This window comes from Haliotis asinina, chromosome 1 (genome assembly GCF_037392515.1).
Source record: "Haliotis asinina isolate JCU_RB_2024 chromosome 1, JCU_Hal_asi_v2, whole genome shotgun sequence".
Classification (NCBI taxonomy): Eukaryota; Metazoa; Mollusca; class Gastropoda; order Lepetellida; family Haliotidae; genus Haliotis; species Haliotis asinina.
The window spans coordinates 23,938,994-23,962,821 of NC_090280.1; the positions used below are offsets into that span (position 1 = coordinate 23,938,994).

The 23,828-nt window shown below is 43.0% G+C and overlaps 1 protein-coding gene across 8 annotated transcripts; it reads left to right on the top strand.

The window, feature by feature from the left end:
- The first annotated feature begins 3,573 nt into the window (after positions 1–3,573).
- LOC137289058 (skin secretory protein xP2-like) lies at positions 3,574–23,271 on the top strand. Of its 8 annotated transcripts, none has more exons than XM_067820838.1 (5): positions 3,574–4,018; positions 20,525–21,241; positions 21,962–21,979; positions 22,346–22,657; positions 22,739–23,271. In XM_067820838.1, exons 1-5 carry the CDS (start codon positions 3,961–3,963, stop codon positions 22,831–22,833), a joined length of 1,200 nt encoding a protein of 399 aa, XP_067676939.1. In that variant the 5' UTR covers positions 3,574–3,960; the 3' UTR covers positions 22,834–23,271. The 8 variants fall into 8 exon arrangements, with proteins under 8 accessions (XP_067676939.1, XP_067676937.1, XP_067676941.1 ...); XM_067820836.1 differs by having other exon boundaries at positions 22,346–22,555; positions 22,604–23,271; XM_067820840.1 differs by having other exon boundaries at positions 22,346–22,555; positions 22,658–23,271.
- The last annotated feature ends 557 nt before the right edge of the window (positions 23,272–23,828 follow it).

The following is a 23,828-nucleotide window of genomic DNA, read 5'->3' on the forward strand; positions in this document are numbered from 1 at the left end:
AAATTTGTGGACGTCTGACATGGTATCATGATCGCATGCGCAACGTCGGACGTGGTATTAGTCACGTGTGTGGATGTTAGACATTGTATAGTCACAAACGTGACGTCATTCCAGGCTGGCATGGTATGGATTTTAAACTGGACCTTGGTATGGTAAGGTGACTTGTAGCCACCTGTCTGTAGGTTGTATATTGAATAAATAATTTGTTCACATATAATTATCAAATAATCGCGTTGTGGAATATCTCTTGTGGTACATCAATATATTGTAAGGAGACCAGATATGGTTTTGAGCTACAGCTGCAAAACTAGATATATTTTTTTATGAAATTAATCCGATGAGCCGACATATCCCATTTCAGTTAAAAGAACAATATATATTTTGTTGCAGAAAATGTACATTTATTTTTTAACTGTTTGAAACATAATTTCGTTCCGATGCAATCCCATCCTATCTAACCCCAGTTAAGGCAGTTGACATTCTTGATTATATAAATCGTCCGAAACATAACATAAAATGCACTTAGTAACCACTGAGCCATTTGCTATTGAACCACCACCAAAGACACTAACAGTATCTACTTTTATCAACGTAAGCAAATCTAACCGTTGCTAACTTTAACATGCATCTATCACTTTGTAATGACGAATCGCAGCTTTAAGTGACTCACAGACAATATGTAGTGCTTTAAAAACACAGTGACTCAAATGACCCACCGAGCTACCTTGAACGGGGCAGCTGTCTCGTGCGAATCCTGTCTGCAGGAGACGTGTATGCGTCGCTACATATTAATCTCACTAAGTGGTTTCATTCACTTTTGTATCTGCTGACATGCTCACGATATCGTTATATATATTTGGATACTGGTCACATGACATGTATACTTTGTAGTGTGTGCATGCATTTCTGGCTCGTCTGGTGCATGCAATGACATTTGGTATAGTATATAGGTATATAGGTATAGTTGTTGGGATAATGACATGATCATCATCACGATCATCCTCACCACCACCACCACCATTATCACCATCACCCCAATCACCACCACCACCATTATCACTATCACCCCAATCACCATCATCATCATCATCATCATCATCATCATCATCATCATCATCAAAACCATCACCACCATCTCCATCATCACCATCACCCCATCACAACACCATCATCATCATCATCATCATCATCTCCATCACCACCATCATCACAGTCATCACCAACACCATCATCATAATCATGGTCAAGAACTGATGTGATGCATGTATGATTATTGGAGCCATGCACTCACGTTCTTGTTTCACTAAGAGTAGTTGTTGCACATGTTCCCCCTCACCACCATCATCATCACCACCACCAGGGTCTATAACTGATACGATACTGATGTGATGCATGTATGATTACTGGAGTCATGCACTCACGTTCTTGTTTCATTAAGAGTAGTTGTTGCACATGATCCCCCTCACCACCATCATCATCACCACCACCAGGGTCTATAACTGATACGATACTGATGTGATGCATGTATGATTACTGGAGTCATGCACTCACGTTCTTGTTTCATTAAGAGTAGTTGTTGCACATGTTCCCCCTCACCACCACCATCATCATCATCATCACCACCACCACCAGGGTCTATAACTGATACGATACTGATGTGATGCATGCATGATTACTGGAGTCATGCACTCACGTTCTTGTTTCATTAAGAGTAGTTGTTGCACATGTTTCCCCTCACCACCATCATCATCACCACCACCAGGGTCTATAACTGATACGATACTGATGTGATGCATGTATGATTACTGGAGTCATGCACTCACGTTCTTGTTTCATTAAGAGTAGTTGTTGCACATGTTCCCCCTCACCACCATCATCATCATCACCACCATCATCATCACCACCACCAGGGTCTATAACTGATACGATACTGATGTGATGCATGTATGATTACTGGAGTCATGCACTCACGTTCATGTTTCATTAAGAGTAGTTGTTGCACATGTTTCCCCTCACCACCATCATCATCACCACCACCAGGGTCTATAACTGATACGATACTGATGTGATGCATGTATGATTACTGGAGTCATGCACTCACGTTCTTGTTTCATTAAGAGTAGTTGTTGCACATGTTCCCCCTCACCACCATCATCATCATCATCACCACCATCATCATCATCATCACCAGGGTCTATAACTGATACGATACTGATGTGATGCATGTATGATTACTGGAGTCATGCACTCACGTTCTTGTTTCATTAAGAGTAGTTGTTGCACATGTTCCCCCTCACCACCATCATCATCACCACCACCAGGGTCTATAACTGATACGATACTGATGTGATGCATGTATGATTACTGGAGTCATGCACTCACGTTCTTGTTTCATTAAGAGTAGTTGTTGCACATGTTCACCCTCACCACCATCATCATCACCACCACCAGGGTCTATAACTGATACGATACTGATGTGATGCATGTATGATTACTGGAGTCATGCACTCACGTTCTTGTTTCATTAAGAGTAGTTGTTGCACATGTTCCCCCTCACCACCATCATCATCACCACCACCAGGGTGTATAACTGATACGATACTGATGTGATGCATGTATGATTACTGGAGTCATGCACTCACGTTCTTGTTTCATTAAGAGTAGTTGTTGCACATGTTCCCCCTCACCACCATCATCATCATCACCACCATCATCACCACCACCACCAGGGTCTATAACTGATACGATACTGATGTGATGCATGTATGATTACTGGAGTCATGCACTCACGTTCTTGTTTCATTAAGAGTAGTTGTTGCACATGTTCACCCTCACCACCATCATCATCATCATCACCACCAGGGTCTATAACTGATACGATACTGATGTGATGCATGTATGATTACTGGAGTCATGCACTCACGTTCTTGTTTCATTAAGAGTAGTATGTGTTTCATTAAGAGTAGTTGTTGCACATGTTCACCCTCACCACCATCATCATCACCACCAACAGGGTCTATAACTGATACGATACTGATGTGATGCATGTATGATTACTGGAGTCATGCACTCACGTTCTTGTTTCATTAAGAGTAGTTGTTGCACATGTTCACCCTCACCACCATCATCATCATCATCACCACCAGGGTCTATAACTGATACGATACTTTGGCCGCATGTCTTGTCAACGGGCGGCATGCAGTTGAAATACAAGTAATTGTTAGAATAACTGAATATTCATCACCACCTCCACAATTATTATCATCATCAACATCATCCTCATTGAGTTTACAGTCATCGCCAGTCGTTTATTATTTTCATACGTTTGTTTCTGGATGTGTCTCGTTCGGTTTCACGTGCACGTTCTGTTTGAGTGAAGTGTAGATACATTAGGTAGTTTTCGCCTTCTATTAAAATAGCCACGCACTGAATCCAACGTTAACTTAATTGTTGATGTGGATATGATTTGGGATGGTATGAAGCAAACGTAGACATACCAGACATTGTTGACTCATCGCCCTATCAGTGATCTATCCTGCTCTCCCAACAATCGGCTTCTTCCCATACTTGCACGATTGCGTCACGACCCATACGCTGTTTTCTTGCGAACTAACCTTTACTCAGATCATTTGCGTTTGCCCATTACCTTATTATAAAGCTACGAAATGATCGTCTTTAGGACGGGATGATTAGACGTGTTCTTATCACAGCTATATACTCTATTCCGCCGCGTTCTCCTGTAGACCGATTAATCATTGCGAGCCAGCTGTTACTCGAGTGTTCTGTGTTTCCTGCACATGCATGTATCTGTCTGAACCGTCTACACCAGCACTATAGTGAAGGTCGAGTGGAGAGAGCGTGCACTGTACCCGACTTCTACCCTTCCCGCGATGTACAGCGCCTAGTGACGTATTACCGCCGTCTTCATCTGAGCATTTTACCGATCCAGAAACTACAAAAATGGGCGGACTCCTATCGAAGCAAAAACCTGGCGTCGTCGATGCGACACAGCATACGGGTTAGTCTGTAGTTAAAGCTGGTTGGCAGGAACAGGTTATTGATGTCATGTTCCAGAGACGTGGTCAGATTTCGGGGCTGGGGCTGAAAGCATGTCGACATGCTTGCCACGAAATTAGGGGATGTTTACATATTAAGACGGAATTGCGTGCTGTGAGCAAGACGGTTGGGGCTGACTGGCTTATCCTGTTGTCGATCGTCTCGCACATAAATAACGACTTGTTATTGTTTTGCAGTTTATATAGATCTCTTTCCGTATTGAAATTGTAACATATCGTCTGAATCTCATAATCCTCGATTAGTGTACACCTGCTAGTCAATACCTTCTGTATATATGAATATGTACCTATGGTTAGATCATGCGTGTATAGTATCTTGAAAATTGATTGATCGGTGTAATGCATGATTGTAATTGTCATCATCACCGTCATAACCATTATTTGATTTGCAGCATAGTCCGACGCAAATGTCATCAGGTGTTGTTCGTGAAATTTACAAATGTATGTGTTAGATGACAATCTTTAAGAATGCCCACGTACTTCCGTGCTAGAGGACGCCCTTGTCCAGCACATGTGATGAATGTTAACATTTCGAAACTAAATTGTCACACATTTCCTGTTTATAATATGTGAGGAGTGAGAACATTACATGCTGACCGGTGATATGACATCATACTTTTTGCCAGACACGGTATCGCCGAGATGTATGTAGATTGTGTCATGAGAAACTGTCCGAGGCAGTACATGTACATGATTGATGGTGTTCATCAGAGGAGGTGTCATTGATTGTTAGTTGGAAGCCAAGCACAGAACCAGCGCTATGTGTAGTTTGATCAACGTACGAGCAGATCCCTATGTAAAACGTGTCCAATTAAACCTTACGCTTTAACAAATCTTTGTCAATATTTTGTGTGTCTTGTTATTTAAAGATTGCCCCCTCAAAATCCTCCGTTTACCGTGCGCGCGTTCAAGCCATCACGTAATGCGTTGAGTGTACCTGATGATTGGCGACAGGTCTTACAGATCATGGGACTGGGAGTATCGTCATTTAATACTTATGCAAGGCAACCGTGAGCTCTTATTATGTGAATAATAAGCGCATATTTGTGTTAGTATGGGAATTGTTTTTGATGAAGGTATACTTTGCAACTTTGATTTTGATTTGTTGCATATATCCTGTAATTGGCCTTTATGTTGATATGGGATCTGACAAGGGCCTCGAATGGCATTGATCCAATACAGTAACCTTGAGTCAACAAGACTTGTCTTGAATCTGTGAGCTTAGTGATACTCAAGATATGGGAGATATTAAACTGTCATCGTTTGTCACATGTCTCAATTGTACAATGTGAAAAAGTCTTTCACAAGAATTGGCTTCTTATTGGAAATTTAATGACATCACTTTTTTTTGAAAGGGTATAATCGCTTAGTCAAATATTGTACTAGTGTTCGTGAAATGAATGCTAAATGTAATTGTGTTGTTTGGTAGAAGCAGCATGTGTGTTGTGCTGACTCGCCTGGTGACGTACAAGTGATTACTTTGTACTCGGGTAACATGACTGTACTGTGCGATAGTAGCAGAACGTTGCTGTCTTACAGGTTTTATCGAGTTTGGCCGGGCACTTTATGTTCTTGATATAAATCAATAGTAGACGACGGATATACATGTAACATACAGTATATTCTCAGGCTGGGTTCTGTTACGGCGAGTAGCGGTGACTCATGTATATTGATGCTATGGTGACTGACATACAGCACGCCTTTGTCGCGGGACATGTGGGAATAACGAACCACCTGGGAGATATCCATTTCTAAACAGTCTCATACCACACAGGCATCAACCCCAACCTTGGGCCAGTACGCCATGGGGACGTCATCTCTTCTCAACATCACCCGACCTCAAACCCTCCCTAACCTCAAATCCCTTTGACCTTACCTTGACCTTAATTCTACTGTGACCTGAACCAAAGACGATCCCAACGCCGTCCACACTTCGAACCCTCTCCTGTTCAACTTCACCAACCGTAATATACGCGTTTGAGATGACCCCCGTCTTGAAACTTTACAGGTAAAGGATATTATATGAGTGCCCATGTTATACTATGTTTACGAAACGATTACCTAAATGTTGATATCTCCATGTAATGTTACATGTAGAACGCAACATCACAGAAGAAACGTGACGTCATAGCATTGTCACGTCACCATGACAAAGTGATATTTTGCCACAGGTCATCGTATGAGAAATATATACCCCGATATGTTCGCCCTCGTAGGTAATAATACGCTATATCTAGATATATTGTACCTTGAATGTCGATGGTCATCTCAAAATTTTTCTGTGTTTTTAAAAAAGGCTTTAATCTTAGCAATGATACGAGGACCAGTGCCCTGTACCCGTTAGATCTTGGTGTTTACTAACTAGCGAGTGAGTATGGTTTTACGCCTTCTTTAGTAGTGTTCCAAAGACATTACGGCAGGGGACACCTGAAATTGGCTTCACAGAATATTTTTGAGTTCATTTCTATAATCATTTGTTGGACGTTGTCCAAACCAGTTTTCCGAAAGTGTTTGTGAGTCGAAATGGTTGGAAAAGGAATCCACGCCTTAACACCAGGGGAGAGAACATTTTGACAGTATGTCAAACCGCCACGTTACCCATGGCTATATGACCACCTTATCAAGTATTCTACTGCTGACCCCTATATAGCAGGGTCCTGTCCCCAAATGCTATACAATATACACGGTGAAGACTTCCATGAGATCCGTCCAATCTAAGCGTACTCGTTTGAGGCAAATTACTCGTTTCAAGATATTTCTGAGGTTAGGTCGAATTCTACGAAATTCGCCAGCAGACAGTGGATGAACTTGTCAGTGGATGAACCTGTCAAGCCAGTCCTCTCTTATCTCCAGACCATACTAGCTCAGAGGTAGTGTATCTGTGAAGGCCTCAAACGACCCCTCATGTCGATTAGATGTAAGTAGACAACAGGAATTTAAGGCGACCGTTGCCGGAAGGCTATATTCGGTAATATTACATGTTGAACAAGCTAAGTAACCGCAGGTGCGTTTCTGTTAGTGTGTCAACACCACATTCATGAAATAAAGAAAGAATCCAGCTATCTGTTTAGCCTATCTGTCGTCATCGTTGTCCTCCATACCGACGTTGTGAGTTGTCATGCCGAACACACTGGCGGTCGTTGAGCAGAGGAGTGTTGGGGTACACTATAAGTTGGCAATATCCATCCACCAATGTTTGACACTCACTGACCTCTCTGTTGCCTCACACGGAGTTGAATAGCCTATGTAAATCATATACATTAGTGTATTCCAGCGAGAGCCAACATGTAGTTGAAATAAATATGAAAGTCTGAGTAGAACACTGTATATCTGATCTAATATCTGAGTTAGGAGAGTCACCCGCAAAGTGTAGAAGTCCGTACACAATATACACTGCCGTATAGCTCGAAAAGTCGTATGCATCGTAAGTGACATGGAAAGAAGCTTTGGTGAAATATTTGACCGTACTCAAAGAATGAGTTTAGTTTTACGCCGCTTTTAGCTAACAAGGTCCAGCTACGTCACGACGGAGGACACCAGAAATGGGCTTCACACATTGTACCCATGAGGGGATGGAACCTGAAATTTTGGTATGGCGAGCGAACGCTTTAACCACAAGCTTAAGGCTAGTCCAAAGTAGCAACCACTTACAATATGAACACGAGTAATTATCTTACCTCACACATAAATGTCGCTCTCTGACTGGCTGAGCGTATTTATTTTACCGAACACCTCAATGTTAATTTTGAACTGTTTGAAGCATGGGTATCGGATCGTACACTTCAGCCAAACTCTGTGAATCAAACGAATCGAATCTTGCATCTTGCTGTTGTCGCCGCGATGTAATTCCCCTTCTTGAAATTCACAGGGACTACATTTGAACGTTTTGTCGAAATTTATTTATTGGAAAGAGAGTCAGATGTGTTCGTAGCCATCGCTAGACTTTGCGGACAACAGAAAAAAAAAGATTTAGAGTTATCTCCCTTTCATCGATTTCTATTCGCAAAACATCGGTAATTTCCGTGCATCATACCTCATTTAATGTAATTCGATATAAAAAAAGTAACTACCACGAAGTTCCGAATGGGTTGCTATTGGCAACGGGGTATATTGCAATGCACCTCGCTTGTACACGGGATACATTGAAAATAACAGGAGCGCTCATCCAACCAGACAGCGACATTTATGTGTAGCGGTTGTTACTTAAGGGTAGCCTTAAGCTTGTGGTTAAAGCGTTCGCTCGTCACGCCGAATTCCAGGTTCGATCCCTTCATGGGTACAATGTGTGAAGCCTATTTCTGGTGTCCCCCGTCGTGACGTAGATGGACTTTTGCTAAAAGCGGCGTAAAACTAAACTCATTCTTTGAGTACGGTCACATATTTCACCAAAGCTTCTTTCCATGTCACTTACGATGCATACGATTTTTCGAGCTATACGGCAGTGTATATTGTGTACGAACTTGTACACTTTGCAGGTGACTCTCCCAACTCAGATATTAGATTAGATATACAGTGTTCTACTCAGACTTTCATATTTATTTCAACTACATGTTGGCTCTCATTGGAATACACTAATGTTTATGATTTGCATAGGCTATTCAACTCCGTGTGAGGTAACAAAGAGGTCAGCGAGTGCCTAACATTGGTGGTTAGATATTGCCATGTATATTATAGCAATAAGTGGAACTGACAGGTGAATGTTTTTAGGAGACGCCTGAAAACTCTCTGTACACAAACCATTTACCAAGTATACTTTCAGGCCAGTAGTATCGATCGCTTTCTTCAACGGAGCCCAGAGGATGGTGTACTTAATGACACACTGGCGGATACATGACACATTTGCTCCAGTCAGGTGTCACTATCGCTGTCGACTAATGATTGCATAATTCATGTGAACAGTAAAGTCAAGTGCACGCATAACTTAACGGTAAAGGTAAGATCAGGGCATTCGTCATCACTGCCTCGTTGTGTCTTTATCTATGTGCGGTAAAGTTATCCTGGAGTTACAAGAGCCATTTTGGCCCTGGGGGTGTTCGGGTGTTCGCAGTTCGCACACAAAGGCACTGGATCCCGATCCACAAAGCGTTCGTAACGTTACGACCTGTCGTAACTCTATACTTTATCATAGGCTTACGAATATCGTTGCGCAACGAACGTTTTGTAGATCGGGACCAAGAAGCCTATGGGTCGTGTGGTTATACCTGGTTGTTCGCCCACATATTTCCAGCTATAGAATTGTCAGCACAACACCCGTGCTCGTTTGTTTCGCTAAAGTGGTGAACTTCTCTTCCGGCTCTCCACCAATATGGAGACGCGCCGTGATATACTGTGATATACTGAATCGCAACACTTTGTCATACGGGGTTCATTTGATCCAAGGTTAAGTTTAAAGAGAAGAACCTATTGGATTATTGCTTTTTCAGCACTCTATCTTCGGGATTTTTTTAGAAACGTACGCGTGAAGATCCGGCTAAGAACTGGGCCCCTATTCTCGAAAGGATCCTTGCCCGAAGATATCCAAACTTTGATCCTAGCTTCTAGGATAGGTGTCCTACCTTATTCTCGAAAAGTATCGTAGCGCTAGCATATCCTAACTTAGGACAAATACTAGGATAGGTTCTGACTTGTCCTAAGTCCATCTCAGTGGAAAGCAACATGGTGTGTTACTTGTTTGTTCACCAATTTTGACTTTGTGAAAACTTAATTACAGCTGAATTTACAACAGCACGCAGTTTTTATGAGTTAAGAAGATTTTTTTGAGTTTATATCATCAATTTATCAGTTGTGAATAAGACTTACTTGTTGCAATACACATATTCTTTAGATCTGCAACCGATATGTATTTTTATGCTTACCTATTCTATCCCGTTTTATTCACAACATCGGTCTTTTCTGTCACATTCTTCTGAAATGTCAATGTCAAGGCCAACTCGATAAGGGAAGTACAAAACTTCTGTTTATTTCCTAAGTGAATTTTCACTTTGTGAGATGACGCATAATGAAAGTTCAAGAAAATCTAAATTCTCTTTTTGGCAGACTTTCAAAATCTGACGACAAATGTTATGTCCTTGTTTAATAAATGAATTTGATGTGATGAGAACATTTAATATGTTAACATGTAACAATACTTAGATCTGATAAAATAGTTTAGATCTATTCGAGTTCAAGTTTACTCTATTTTTCTGGATACAAGGTATAAATTTTTATTAAAAATATAATTAATTACAATTTCTCCTAGATCAAGTAAATCCACCAAAAGCTGAATTTCACCACTTTCAAACCTACTTTGATTCTAGTCTCACGATTTGTCTTATAGATAATATTTAGGTGAACGTGAGGAAGGTTTTTTTTTCTATCTCACCTACTGAAGAGCTCGCTATCCTAGCTAGGATCTGTTACTCAACTTAGGACAAGGATAAGAGCGTTTCGAGAAAGGGTCTTATCTTAACAGAAGGATGTCATAACTCCTGTCCTACTTGTCTTAGCTGGGACACTTTCGATAATAGGCATCCTGATCTTCAGTAACACGACTAACGGGATCGTGTGGTCAGGCTCGCCGACCTAACTGACACAATGCCTTCCTATGGCATCGTACCCCAGATGCAAAAACTTATGTTCATTCTGTTGATCGCTGGATCGCCCAGCCTGGACTCATTATTATTTACAGATCGCTGCCATATAGCTCAGTGCGGCTTTAAACAACAACCAAAATACTATAAAAATTGGAAAATATCTACAGGCGGCTCATAGGCCTTGACATAACCCGCTCACTCACTTAGCCCCTTTTGTAGACATGCGCAGTGACATTTGTCGGTGCATCAGCACCTATTGTCAATAAATGATTCCGAACCGGGTTCGTCCGGGGTAGAATAGGCCTTCAGCAACCCATGCTTGCCATTAAAGGCGACTATGCTTGTCGTAAGAGGCTACTAAAGGGATCGGGTGGTCAGGCTCGCTGACTTGGTTGACACGTCATCGGTTCCCAATTGCGCAGATCGATGCTCATGCTGTTTATCACTGGATTGTCTGGTCCAGACTTGATTATTTACAGACCGCCGCCATAAAGCTGGAACATTGCTGATTGCGGCGTAATAGTACATTCATTTGTTATCCCGGCCAGATCTTGTTTCGTTTATGTTCGTTGTCAATATATCCAAACATTGCATTTTAACGGATCTCTAACCGTAACACTCCTAAATATGTCAGCTTACTTGTACTCGATCACTGGTAATAGTCACCGAGTTGTTGGTATGTGTTAAGCGTCTTTGACAGTGTACACAAACTCGCAATCTCCATGTGACATGACACAACTCAACCGTCAGTTCTTTTATTGTTACGTGAACGCTTACCTGACGTACTCTTGTACTAGATGTATGATCGTGTCACCTGTCTCCCCCTCTCATCTCGCCCCCATTCTAAATTCCCATGGGTGAGTCGGAGCTGTTATCGCAGTCACGTCAGCTACAGTACCCCTCAGTTCTCGTCCTTGACATTTCTCGCCTTGGGCGTCGTGTCTCTGCGAATGATTGTCTTTGAAAGTCATTGATTAATTTCAAGGGACAACTTGTCATTGTTTTCTGACTAAGTCAGATTGATTAGGCTTGATTGAAGACTTCAAGCGACACGTCACCCACGTAAGGATAGTGTCACAATCGATCCCCTGTACGTAATGTTGTTATGAAAGCTGACTGAATGTGGGCGGGTAGTGTTCGCACAGATTTGATCCTCTTAGAGTGAGTGAATGAATGAGTTTAGTTTCCACCGCTGTTAGCAACATTCCGGTAGAGTCATGGCAGAGGTGACAAGGAATGGGAATCGCGTATTGTACCCATGTTTGAATCATACATGGATCGGCCGAAGACTACCCTACACTAGGCTACCCCACCGTACGTGCTCCTGTCTGATGGAACGTGCTTAATTCTGCGTTTTCACCATCGGGGGTCCAAACAAGAAACTAAGTCATGCATGAATTTACATCACGACCCGACAGAATCAGGGCTCACAGTTGGTCTCATTACTATCAGTTTGCCGTGAGATTCAGTTGCTAAAATGAGACTGAAGTATTAAGGATGACCTACTTGCTGCTCATTCACAATCTTCTTTTGATTAACGTAAATGGCCATTTTTCTTTGAAACGTGTTTGAGTTTCAGTCCTGTGACTTGAATCCAGAGTTTTATATAAGAATCGGGTAATAATGATTAGTTGGTTACGAGCATTGATCTAAGATTATAGAGCATTGCCGCGTGTTTGTTACAAGGGCTAGGCACTGAAGATAGGTGGGTTACATGTGACTTGAGTATACAGATCCTTGCCTCGTGTTTGTTACAAGAGCCAGGTACTGAAGATAGGTAGGTTACATGTGACTTAAGTATACAGATCCTTGCCTCGTGTTTGTTACAAGAGCCATGCAGGTTCTGAGAGCATGGTGATTACAACATGTGATCCCAGTATACCTAGCCTTTATGTATTGGGGGTCTTTTTTGTTACAGCAGCGACATGTGTGTTTAGAGCCTTCCCGTACAAATTCCATCGTGTTTTGAAATAGATGGCTTATTCAAATAAGCTTTATGCCCGTCCCTGATTTATTTGGATAATCAGCAATTGTATAGTTTGTAAGATCGTTTAGTGAAGTTAAACAATCAGGTGCTTGAAGGTATGTCGGGTGTGTTGCAATCAGCTCGGTCGGTGAGAGACGCAGTAACCGTTTTTATGTTCTGAATCGACCCACATTTACAAGTAGGTACAAACACGTAGATTATTTACGTTTGACCCTGTTTGTTTAAACTACGCCGCCTCCAACGACGAGATACACAACAGTGAACCAGTCTCGTCTTCTACTGACCAGCCTGAGCTGGTTCATCTCATTGATAAATCTCCTCGATTTTACATTCATTAACCGACATAGCACGGACCGTTACATATCCGTGTTGGTCTAGGTAGGACCAGCCTGATATCACTGTCTGTGATAACCAAGGCATGAGTCATACACATAACTGTTGTTGCTGCTGCTGCTGCCTACGACACGTGGTGATGTGGAGGTGAAATTACATCCAGCATCTCCTGCTTCAATATAGGAGTCGTCACTAGTCAGTTAGCGACTTATCCGATTATAATCGGTTAGATATATGGTAATGTTAATTTATAAACATTGCGAATATGCATTTTGAGACTTCGTAAAGACCTTCTGTGCGCGCTAGAGCAGATGTTGCGGGCGAGCGGATACATTTTAATGTATTGTGATTTAGCACGTTGGACACTCTTGTGAATGTTCGGGTTGGAGTTAGAGTGTGTGTAGGTTGTAGAACCCACTACAGTAATTAGGTCTCCAATGTTTTTATTAATACTAGCCCTCACAAGTCACATCTACATACGCCACACTTAGTGTACGGTATGTCCTGGACTTTCGTTCTAAGTGTGTACTTACATAGGTTGTACACGACCCTAGAAAACCAATAGTTTGCACAAGAATCATTTTAGTTAAAATTTCGTTGCATCATTTAAAGTCATTTATCCTTCTTGTTGTGAAAATGACATTAGGTTTTTATCACTGCTTGTTATTTTGGGCTGCAGTCAGTGCCTATCATTGAAAGAATGGAACACTGGAGATTATATTGACGTTTGTAAGTTTCATGCCGCTTTAAAAAATATTCCTGCAATATTGCGGCGGGGGACGCCAGAAACGGGCTTAATACTTTGTACCCATGTGAGGAATTGATCTTATACGCTTTAATCACTAGGCTACCCTACCGCCCCGATCTTGTCTGACAAAACCTTCTTAATTATGTCGTTTTACCATCGAGAGTCTAAACACGAAACTACTACATCCCTACCTATGACAGAATCAGGGCATACACTTAGGCGCATCTTATGGAGAATCGAACCTGGGTCTTCGACGTGACGAGCGAACGCTTCAACCACTAGGCTACATCAACTCCCTCGTGCGTGTTTGACGTGTCCACAATACAGTGCCGTCTTTCACGAAGCAACCTTCACTAAGGTTAACCATACCCCCCATTTTTTAACATCGCACTAACGTTACCTTAATGACTTGGGATCACCTTAGTGTTTCGTGAAAGGAGACCCTGGTTCACATGTTCAGATGCCATATATACGTGGCATACATATTGGAAGACTAGCAACATTCTGAAAATATACAGTTTTGGTACAGCCAAACAACCCCATTTAACCTGAGCTCACTGGGCTTGGGGATTCAAACCTGGACTTTCTTCATTTAGGAGTTTGGATTACAGAATGTCCTTGGCAGGATAACAGTGTGATTCAGGAACGAAAGGTGGGTTGTAGGGAGCTGCATGCGCTACAACATGACTTACCAATATATCAGAGACTGATAAAGTTTCCAGCATCCATGCCGGAACGCCATGCCCGTGTCAGCTCCGTCTTGCTGGACGCCATAGCTTCAAGCTATACATAACTTCTAATGTGTAGCTGAAGTTGATGTTAAAATGTTCAGTTAAGCAGGGTTATAACTTGCCAAATTATCCCAACGGGTTGGAAGCATGGTATCTTTTAAGTATACCATTTGAAGTTGCCCCCACTAATCCTAAAAGCACGATGCCATTTTTTCTTGAGCGCATATTTTTCGAGTAGTACAGTATATTTCTTTGGGGTCTTTTTCTATAGAACCACTGGTTGTGTCGGAGTTACTTTGTGAATTTGAATATGATTTAAATGTACAACATGTTTGTGCTTAAATAACTTTTTTGACATCCTGTGGTGTTATAGCGTTGGTGAAGGGAGCTTGTCAAAAAGCTGCTGAGCATATTTAAACAGCAGATTAAGTGCAGCTCCGCCGACAGTTCCAAGGAAAGCAACGCGACTGTGCACGATTACATCAGTGTGCTGTGAAATAGCAAAACGTAGAACATGTTGTAAACAGCCCTTGTACCAAGTTCCCTACGTGACCGACTTTCCTGACACCTGGTAAAGACTTGTGGCCCAAACACACTCCCCCCGCCTCTTCCGAGCCCCAGCTCCAGTGCCGTACCCCAGCGACACGTTGGGCAGTGGGCATGGCACCGTCCCACCAAACGTGGAAGGCGATAGGCCGTCACAACATAACCTGTCACCCGTGTCCCTCTAACGTTTTACATGAGAGCCAGTCGCACCTACATTTGAAAACAATTCCCACTTGTCCAGCTTACAATTGCTTAAATATGGCAGGAAGCTGCTCTGCCCTTATGAATGACAATTACAACTATAGGATCTAATAGTTATTGTTTAAAGTGGGTCACGATTGTGTTCGATAACGGAGCACTTTAGGCAGGGAGGGGTTAGGTAGCTAAATTGGACAGGTGGCACGCGACTGCTGGACCAGTCCACTTTTACCAACAGGGAGAACAGGCGGGTGCGAATCATCTCTGTGCCATCTTTTAATTTGCCTAAGGCAATTTATGAGATACGAAGATCCATAATTCCAGGTATATAAGCCTGTACGGTCTCGCTATCAAATAGTTGAGAGCTAAAGCCCGAGGAGGACAGAGTGTTTACCTCACCTGGACAAGGTCTTGCAACACGCCGGAACTCAGATGAGATTTACCTAGCCGCTGTGAAACATATAATAAGGAGTAGGTTTGAGTCTATCAGAAACCTCGCCGATTCATTTCAGTGTTTGGGATTTGTGCTGTCCACTTTCTGACTTGTCAGCCTAAGTTTGTGTGACTTTTGTGTCTACGTGTTACAACTACACTAGTATTAAGGCGTTCTTAGGCCACAGGCATCTAGCGCTTAAAGGTACGTTTTTACTTTTGTATTTCACTTTATTGAAGATAGTTCTCTTTTATAGGTATATTTTTAGAATTTATATATATGTTTGATAGGTACATCAAATGTTATTTGTGTAGGTTAAGTTTTTTTAAGCTCGTTTATATGCACATATCCTTAACATTAGATTTGGTTTGAACTTTCTTTCCTATTTTTGACTGTGACTAACCTTTTAATTGGGCGTTTTCCGATTATACTGATGCTTATTGGAGTATGTCGGATACGTTATCGTCTTCGATATCCTCGCAGCAGTACGTTCCTCTTGCATATCAGATTCACATTCCTCAGCTGTTACTCTTAGACTGGGAATTGCTGATCCTTCTTTTTATATGACCTTCACTTACATTTCTCTGTGGCTTACATCGACGCTATTGATGCGTGGATGACAGTCCGGGCTGCATAGCAGGACTAGAAAAAATGTTGAAATGCTATGTATTGCACAGAGTTGACATTCAATTTAATTACTCTGTCTGAATGAATATGGTTAAGTGCAATGTAATTTTATGCTTTGGTTTTAAAACACTTTTTCAAGCTCAGTCCTTTTCATTCTGAAAGGTTTTAGCGCACTGAATAGCAGGCTGACCATTTGCAGACACGTTAGAGAGTTACATCGCATGTACGATAGTCGGGTATGTGTCCGGCTTTGATGCGAGATAACTCTGATATATGACACTCCCCTAGTGCCACTATTAACGCGTTTAACCCCAGGCCTGGGCTGAGGCAGGACTCAGAGGCGCTGGCACGCCAGTGAACATCGATAAATCCTTGCAATTAAATCTACTACATTCTGCTACAATCAGAGAAGATATGAGTTATCAAGTACTCGGAGATGCTTTGCGAGAACATATCCCGTTTAGCTGGAAGTTCTTCTGAGGCTTGGAATAGAGATAGATTGCCTCTAAGTGTTGGATGTGAGAACAAGGTTAACCCGTCCGAGAGCCAGTCTTTCCATAGTCAGCCTTTTCACATTCCCTGTGATAGTTAACGTGAACGTTTTTGACATCAGGTATGTACATGTCTGTGCGAATGTCAAACAAATCCCAGAAAACGAGATTTGCTTATTATGCCAGAAATATGTAGTTACGAAAACTTAAATTACTAATTAGAATAGTGACGTAAGTGGTCCTTTAGAAGTGTTTTGCTAAGTTATTATCGCAAGATGAATCGGTCTCATTGATGAGAATATATAACAGATAGTGTTGTATTACGAACATCGGCGATTGGAACGACGCAATTCATTCACAACTGAGGTGTAGAGGGGCGGGACCTAGCCACGTGACTGTGACGTCACTGATACTCTCGAAGCCACAATGTGCGATACGTACACTGAGGGAGATAAATACCGCTCTTTGCCTCAAGTAGTATACGGGAATGCCAGTCGCTGATAACTGATATGATATCGTAACCTCTTTAATTTACCTGGTGTATCACTCAGCAAAACATTTTGACATATTTTAACTTTGTCAGCAGTTATATCCTGTTTGAAAATTTGAAAGGTATTTTTATTTTCTTATTAATGCGCAAAGGCATTAGTGTATTTGGATGTTTGTATTTTTATTCTCCTTCTTGAAAATGTTAGCATTTTGTCTGAGGAACAATGATGTGTTTGATGTACATCTTTGACAGGTAGATATGAAAATAGAAGCACATTTTAGTTTATTAAAGTCTAGGTATTTCTATCAGTAGCATGTGTGGTATTTCACAAGTCTGTGTTGGTGAATTACATGGAGTCTAACTGGATATCTGTCATTGTGTTCAACAAACAACGAGCTTGGAATCTGTCCGGCATGTTTCCTGCCAATCTTATCCTAGCTTGTGGTAAAGTTGACTCATGTCCTGTGCGTTGACCCTCCGTGTCATGTCCACACACAGCCAGGACACAAGTGTACATACCAGCGGTCAGCGTGACCCATGCGCTCTCCAGATGTGTCACGCGATATCATGAGAACAGACTGGTGTACAAAAAGATAACGATGAAGGGTATAGATTGCATGGAATGTGGAGCGCGTACGTCTGAAGAGATCAGACGCAGCTCTAGCAACTAGACAAGTCTGAAATAACACTTGAGATGTTATTTACGGACGTTGACGGCGATGTTGGTGTGTGTAGACGCCGCTCTTGTGGGTGTTCTTACTGAGCTCTTTCCTTCAAGTAGTCCAGGAATGGGGATCTGACGCTCGTCCTGGAAACGCTCTCTTTTCAGAGCCCAGTCATCCCGATGTCAATCTTACCGATTTGGTCACGTTCCAGAAAGCAATACTGTTGCTTCATCTACACCTTCTACTGGGAGTGGGTACAGCTGGAATTATGATATGAACGTAGAGAACATTCCTGCTGGCTATCACGTTAGGGTGTTAAGTTAACAGATATTCATGTTCTATGTCATTGTGCGTTTCCTTTCACCTATTACAGTTAGGAAATGTGTGTATACAGATAACAGACATAGGGAAAGACAGATAACAGACATAGGGAAAGGATTGCCAGGTCGTTGTACCTTATAGTTCAATTCGCATTTAGAACAGATAAAATGTTCAGTGAAATGTATTTTTTTTTCTTTTGTTGTTGAGAGGATAATTGTTTATCATGAATTACAATAACCAATTCAGATCCATGGTGCAGCCCTTTATTTTTAGTATTGAGGTCCAAAAAACAACCAAAGTGTGTTTGCATATTATTCACATTAATTGTTTATTTATGCATATTAGTTATTTGCAGTGAACGACCTGACCTGACAATAATTCTAATATTATCGACGACACCTTTACTTTAGTGTGAGTGAGATCAGTGTTTTTGATCCCGTGTCTCCTGGGTGGAAATAAACATTTAACGACTGTAGGTCTCGCTGTAGCTATCACCTATCAGATCTGATTGTAATGTGTTAATTCCGTAATAGCGAAAGAGAAATTAGGCATTCTTTGTCAAACCCAATATTTAATGATATGGTAGTCACGGTGGCAGTTGCCATTTTCCCATACGGTCAGAAATAACCAATTTCATTAACATCGTATATAGAGAAGACTAAACTATGTCCCGTGTAATACCATATTTGTGAAACGAGTGAATGGTTTGGTATGAAAAGAGAGCGAGCGAGTAAGACACCGATACCATTCACGATTTTGATAAATATGGTGTTGCACGGGACAAAGTTTAGTATTTGAGTTATTACTCACCCAACATTAGCAAAATAATATCGAGCAAAGTACTTCTTTCCTACGAATTCAGCGAGTATGATGACACATTGCTTTCCGAGAGTCCATTAAGGTCTAATACTACTGTGACAGAGGTATTAGCATTGTGACGTCGTGACTCTGACGTCATACATACGGCATCACGCGATGGTATTACACGACGTGTTAAACACCAATTATTAAGCAGTGATATCTTCAGCGGGTGAGAGTAATACATGCAAATATCATCTCACTCGTATTACTAGCTGGCGTAATTGGCGTCTTTTTGTGAAAAGCTGAAAAAGACCCCACACTAGTACCAGTCTTTCAACTGATTTTACGTAACTCGTTTGAGACTTCTTTCACCGTTACTTGGAAATTCTGACAATTGCATCGTAAAACCAGTACTTTACACAAGCTCTTGCATTATCTTAATTAAATCTAAACTTGATGTATTCCGTTCATGTCTCAGAGACTGAAGCCTTTTTCTTATGAAAAAAAGTGTGATATAATGTAATGCTTCAATATTGGGTCCAATTTCATAAAGCGATCTCTGCGCTATGACTGCCGTAACTCTACGTATCTAAGTATCGGAAATATGATAGTCATAGCACTATTGTCGCCTTGTGAAACGAGGCCGTGTTCACAAAACACCTTAGCTGTTTCTTATAAATGTGATGTAAAGCTCCAATAATTGTCGCAGAGACAAGTCTTTCCTATCCAACCTTATCAAAGTGATAGTTTCGTCTGCAGTGTCTGCTGATTCACACGCTAAGCCTCACCCGGCGGCCAAGCAACAACCACAAACTAATCACCGATTTAATTGAGCCCAACAGCTGTTTGTTCTGTAATAAGCTGCAGATCACCACGAGTGAAAGAAGTGGTCTCCCCATTAGTCTGGACCCGTGAAGGACCCGGGGTAGAACAGGCCTTCAGCAATCCATGCTTGCCATAAAAGGTGACTCAGCTTGTCGTAAAAGGCGACTAACGGGATCGGGTGGTCAGGCTCGCTGACTTGGTTGGCACATGCCATCTGTTCCCAATTGCGCAGATCGATGCTCGTGTTGTTGATCAGTGGATTGTCTGGTCCAGACTCGATTATGCACTGCCCGCCGCCATGTCGTTCGAATATTGCTGGGTGCGGCGTAAAACTCAGCTTACTCACCCCATTAGTCAGCATGGTTTTAGATTGCTCTGAACAATACTGGGGTCAGTTGGATATGGGGAGACCACCAGAACTAGGATTCGAACACACAGTTATAGGTGTCATCTGGTCTAGGTCATCTGGAACGCCTAATGAGCGCTGCTCCCAAGTTCCCCCTATAACACAGCCAGATTCTCTTTGCACCAAGTTAAGATGTTGTTGCCATTGTTAGTTATTTCTAAGACATTAATTTTATGAGATTTTATTGTAATCAGAATGCTGGCGTGATCTATTGTCTTCACTGATTAATTTCTTTTTCAGCCATGAAACTTACGAAACGGTTTTTGTTTTTCAGAACCAGTTGTTGTCACAGAGGACGTTGCTGTTGAGGACAAGCCAAAAAGTGCCCCTAACCTAATTGTTTCTGAGGAATCTACTGCGGTCCAGACAGCCCCTAAATCCTGTGTTGCAATGGCTACAGCAGTTGAGCCAGCACCTGTACTGACTGAAGAGCGGGATCTGTCTACTCCCTTGGGTGTACGTGAAGTAACTGATGATGTTGTTGCTGCATCATTAAACTCTGCTCAAACATCTGAAAGTGCTAAGGCACCTGCTTCTCAAGAACAAGTAACAGAACCTGCTGCAGAGGAGTCAAAAGCAGAGTCTGCGCCTGCTGAACAAACTACAGAAGCCCCTCAACAATCTTCAGAACCCGCAGCTCAAGAAGAGACACCTGCTACACAGGCACCAGCAGAACCAGCTCAGGAAGAAGCTAAGGCAGAGGCACCAGCAGCTGAAGAGAAGCCAGCAGAATCAACAGAAGAACAAAAGGCAGAACCAGCTGCACCATCAGAAACACAAACTGAGCAGAAAGAGGAAGGTGCTCCGGCAGTAGAAGCAGCTCCGGCAGCTGAGACACCAGCTGAACCAGTTGCTGAGGAAGGAGTTAAGGCAGATGAGGCAGCGCCAGTAGAGTCTACACCCCCAGCAGAGGAAGTACCTGCTGCTGAAGATAAACCAGCTGAGGCAGCACCTGCAGCTGAAGAGAAACCTGCTGAGGAAGAACCTGCTGCTGAAGAGGCACCTGCACCTGTAGCAGAGGAAGCACCGGCAGCAGAGCAGACACAGGCTGAGGAAGCACCTGCACCGGCAGCAGAGGAAGCACCTGCTGCTGAAGAGAAACCAGCTGAGGAAGTACCTGCAGCTGAAGAGAAACCAGCTGAGGAAGCACCTGCAGCGGAAGAGAAACCAGCTGAGGAAGTACCAGCAGCTGAAGAGAAACCAGCTGAGGAATCACCGGCAGCAGAAGAAAAACCAGCTGAGGAAGCACCAGCAGCTGAGGAGGCACCTGCACCAGCAGTAGAAGAGAAACCAGCTGCTGAAGAAGCCCCAGCAGCTGAAGAGAAACCTGCTGAGGAAGCACCAGCAGCAGAAGAGAAACCAGCTGAGGAAGCACCAGCAGCAGAAGAGAAACCAGCTGAGGAAGCACCGGCAGCTGAAGAGAAACCGGCTGAGGAAGCACCGGCAGCTGAAGAGAAACCGGCTGAGGAAGCACCGGCAGCTGAAGAGAAACCAGCTGAGGAAGCACCGGCAGCAGAAGAGAAACCAACTGAGGAAGCACCGGCAGCTGAAGAAGAAAAACCAGCTGAGGAAGCGCCGGCAGCTGAGGAGGCACCTGCACCTACAGCCGAGGAGGTACCTGCACCAGCAGCAGAAGAGAAACCAGCTGCTGAAGAAGCACCAGCACCTGCAGCTGAGGAAGCACCAGCTGCAGAGCAGCCTGGGGAGGCACCAGCAGCAGAGGAAGCACCTGCAGCTGAGGAGGCACCAGCACCATCAGCTGAGGAAGCTCCATCAGTCCAGGATGAAATTAAGGCAGAGGAGTCAGCACCAGTAGAGTCCACACCACCAGCAGAGGAAAAAGCAGTTGAGGAAGCACCCGCAGCTGTATCTGAAGAAGCGCCTGTAGCTGAGGAAAAAGCAGCCGAAGAAGCACCTGCACCAGCAGCTGTTTCTGAACAGGAACAAGCAGCGGAAGAAAAGCCAGCTGAGGAAGCACCATCAGAACAGACTGCTGAAACACCAGCAGACGATGCACCTGCCCCTGCAGCAGAGGAAACACCTGCCCCCACTGCAGAGGAAACCCCAGCACCTGCAGCAGAGGAATCACCAGCACCAGCACCAGCACCAGCACCAGCACCAGCACCAGCAGCAGAGGAGGCACCTGCACCAGCAGCTGAGGAAGCCCCAGCACCTGCAGCAGAGGAATCACCAGCACCAGCAGCAGAGGAAGCCCCAGCACCTGCAGCAGAGGAGGCACCTGCACCAGCAACAGAGGAAGCACCAGCACCTGCTGCAGAGGAAGCCCCACCAGCAGAGGAGGCACCTGCACCCGCAGCAGAGGAAGCACCTGCGCCCGCAGCAGAGAAAGCACCTGCACCAGCAGCAGAGGAAGCACCTGCACCAGCAGCAGAGGAAACACCAGCACCTGCACCTGCAGCAGAAGAGACACCTGCAGAAGAAACACCAGCACCTCAAGCAGAATCAACAGAGCCCTCATCAGCGGAACCAGCAGCAGAGGAGAGCAAACCTGAGAGTGAGCAAACAGTCCAGGCAGAACAGGCTCCTGCTGCTGAACAAGCTCCCGCTGCTGAGCAGGGATGAACTACAAAGAAACTGTGAATATGTGCAAATCTTCAGTATTACAATCTCTTTCTCACAGACCTTTTTCCAAATTGACTCTTGTTTCGTTTACGCATGTTATTCTTTAAGATCGTTAAAATATGGGATTTATTGAAGGTGATACTTTGGCTACGGTTAAAGTAATGATCTGTTATTAATTGTGACAAGAAACCCTGACTGTAGCACTGAACACCAGCGTTGTCTTCTTGTTTAAGGTAGCCGCGTACAAGCTTCAGATAATTGTATATATGTTTTTTGTCTACCTGAACTTGTATGCAACACGCCTGTACATCCTTCAGGAAACAATATTACATTCTGTTCAGTGACATGAAACTGTATAACCGATGTGAATGTATATTGAATGAATGGCGAAAATCGGAATGTATGCTTGTGTACAATAAATAACCTGTATATACATGATTCTGATTTCGTCGACATTGTGTTGCCACACATGTTAAACCAGTAACCATGAACGTTGAAGGAGGATTCAAAATAGTTCTTCAGGATTTCCTTCTACAGGTATCGATGTAATTATGATGACATTTTAAAGAAAAGACACAGAATACCCATTTTTTAACCACATGAAATGTGAAGGTTACTGAAAACATAAGGATTGATGTCGAGATTACAAGTATTCTTCAGGGGGATTCTTACAAACACCTTCGTACACTAAAAGGCCTTGGGCCAGGACCCAGTTTCACAAAGCTATCGTAACGCTATGACTGTTGTACCTCTAGACTATGGCTTAGTCTCTGAATATGTATAATTTTGATAGTAACAAACACCCAGTTTAATTGAAAAGGAGACCAGGCTAGCTATTCTCGAAACGCCCGTAGCGCTACGAACTTCTTAACGCCACTCTTAACACATTGGCTACGATCAAAGTTAAGAATTCTTAAGACTACGAACGCTTCGAGAATAAGGGCCTAGAGATTCAGAGACTAAGAACATCTGCATTGGGGCTACACGTGCTGGTG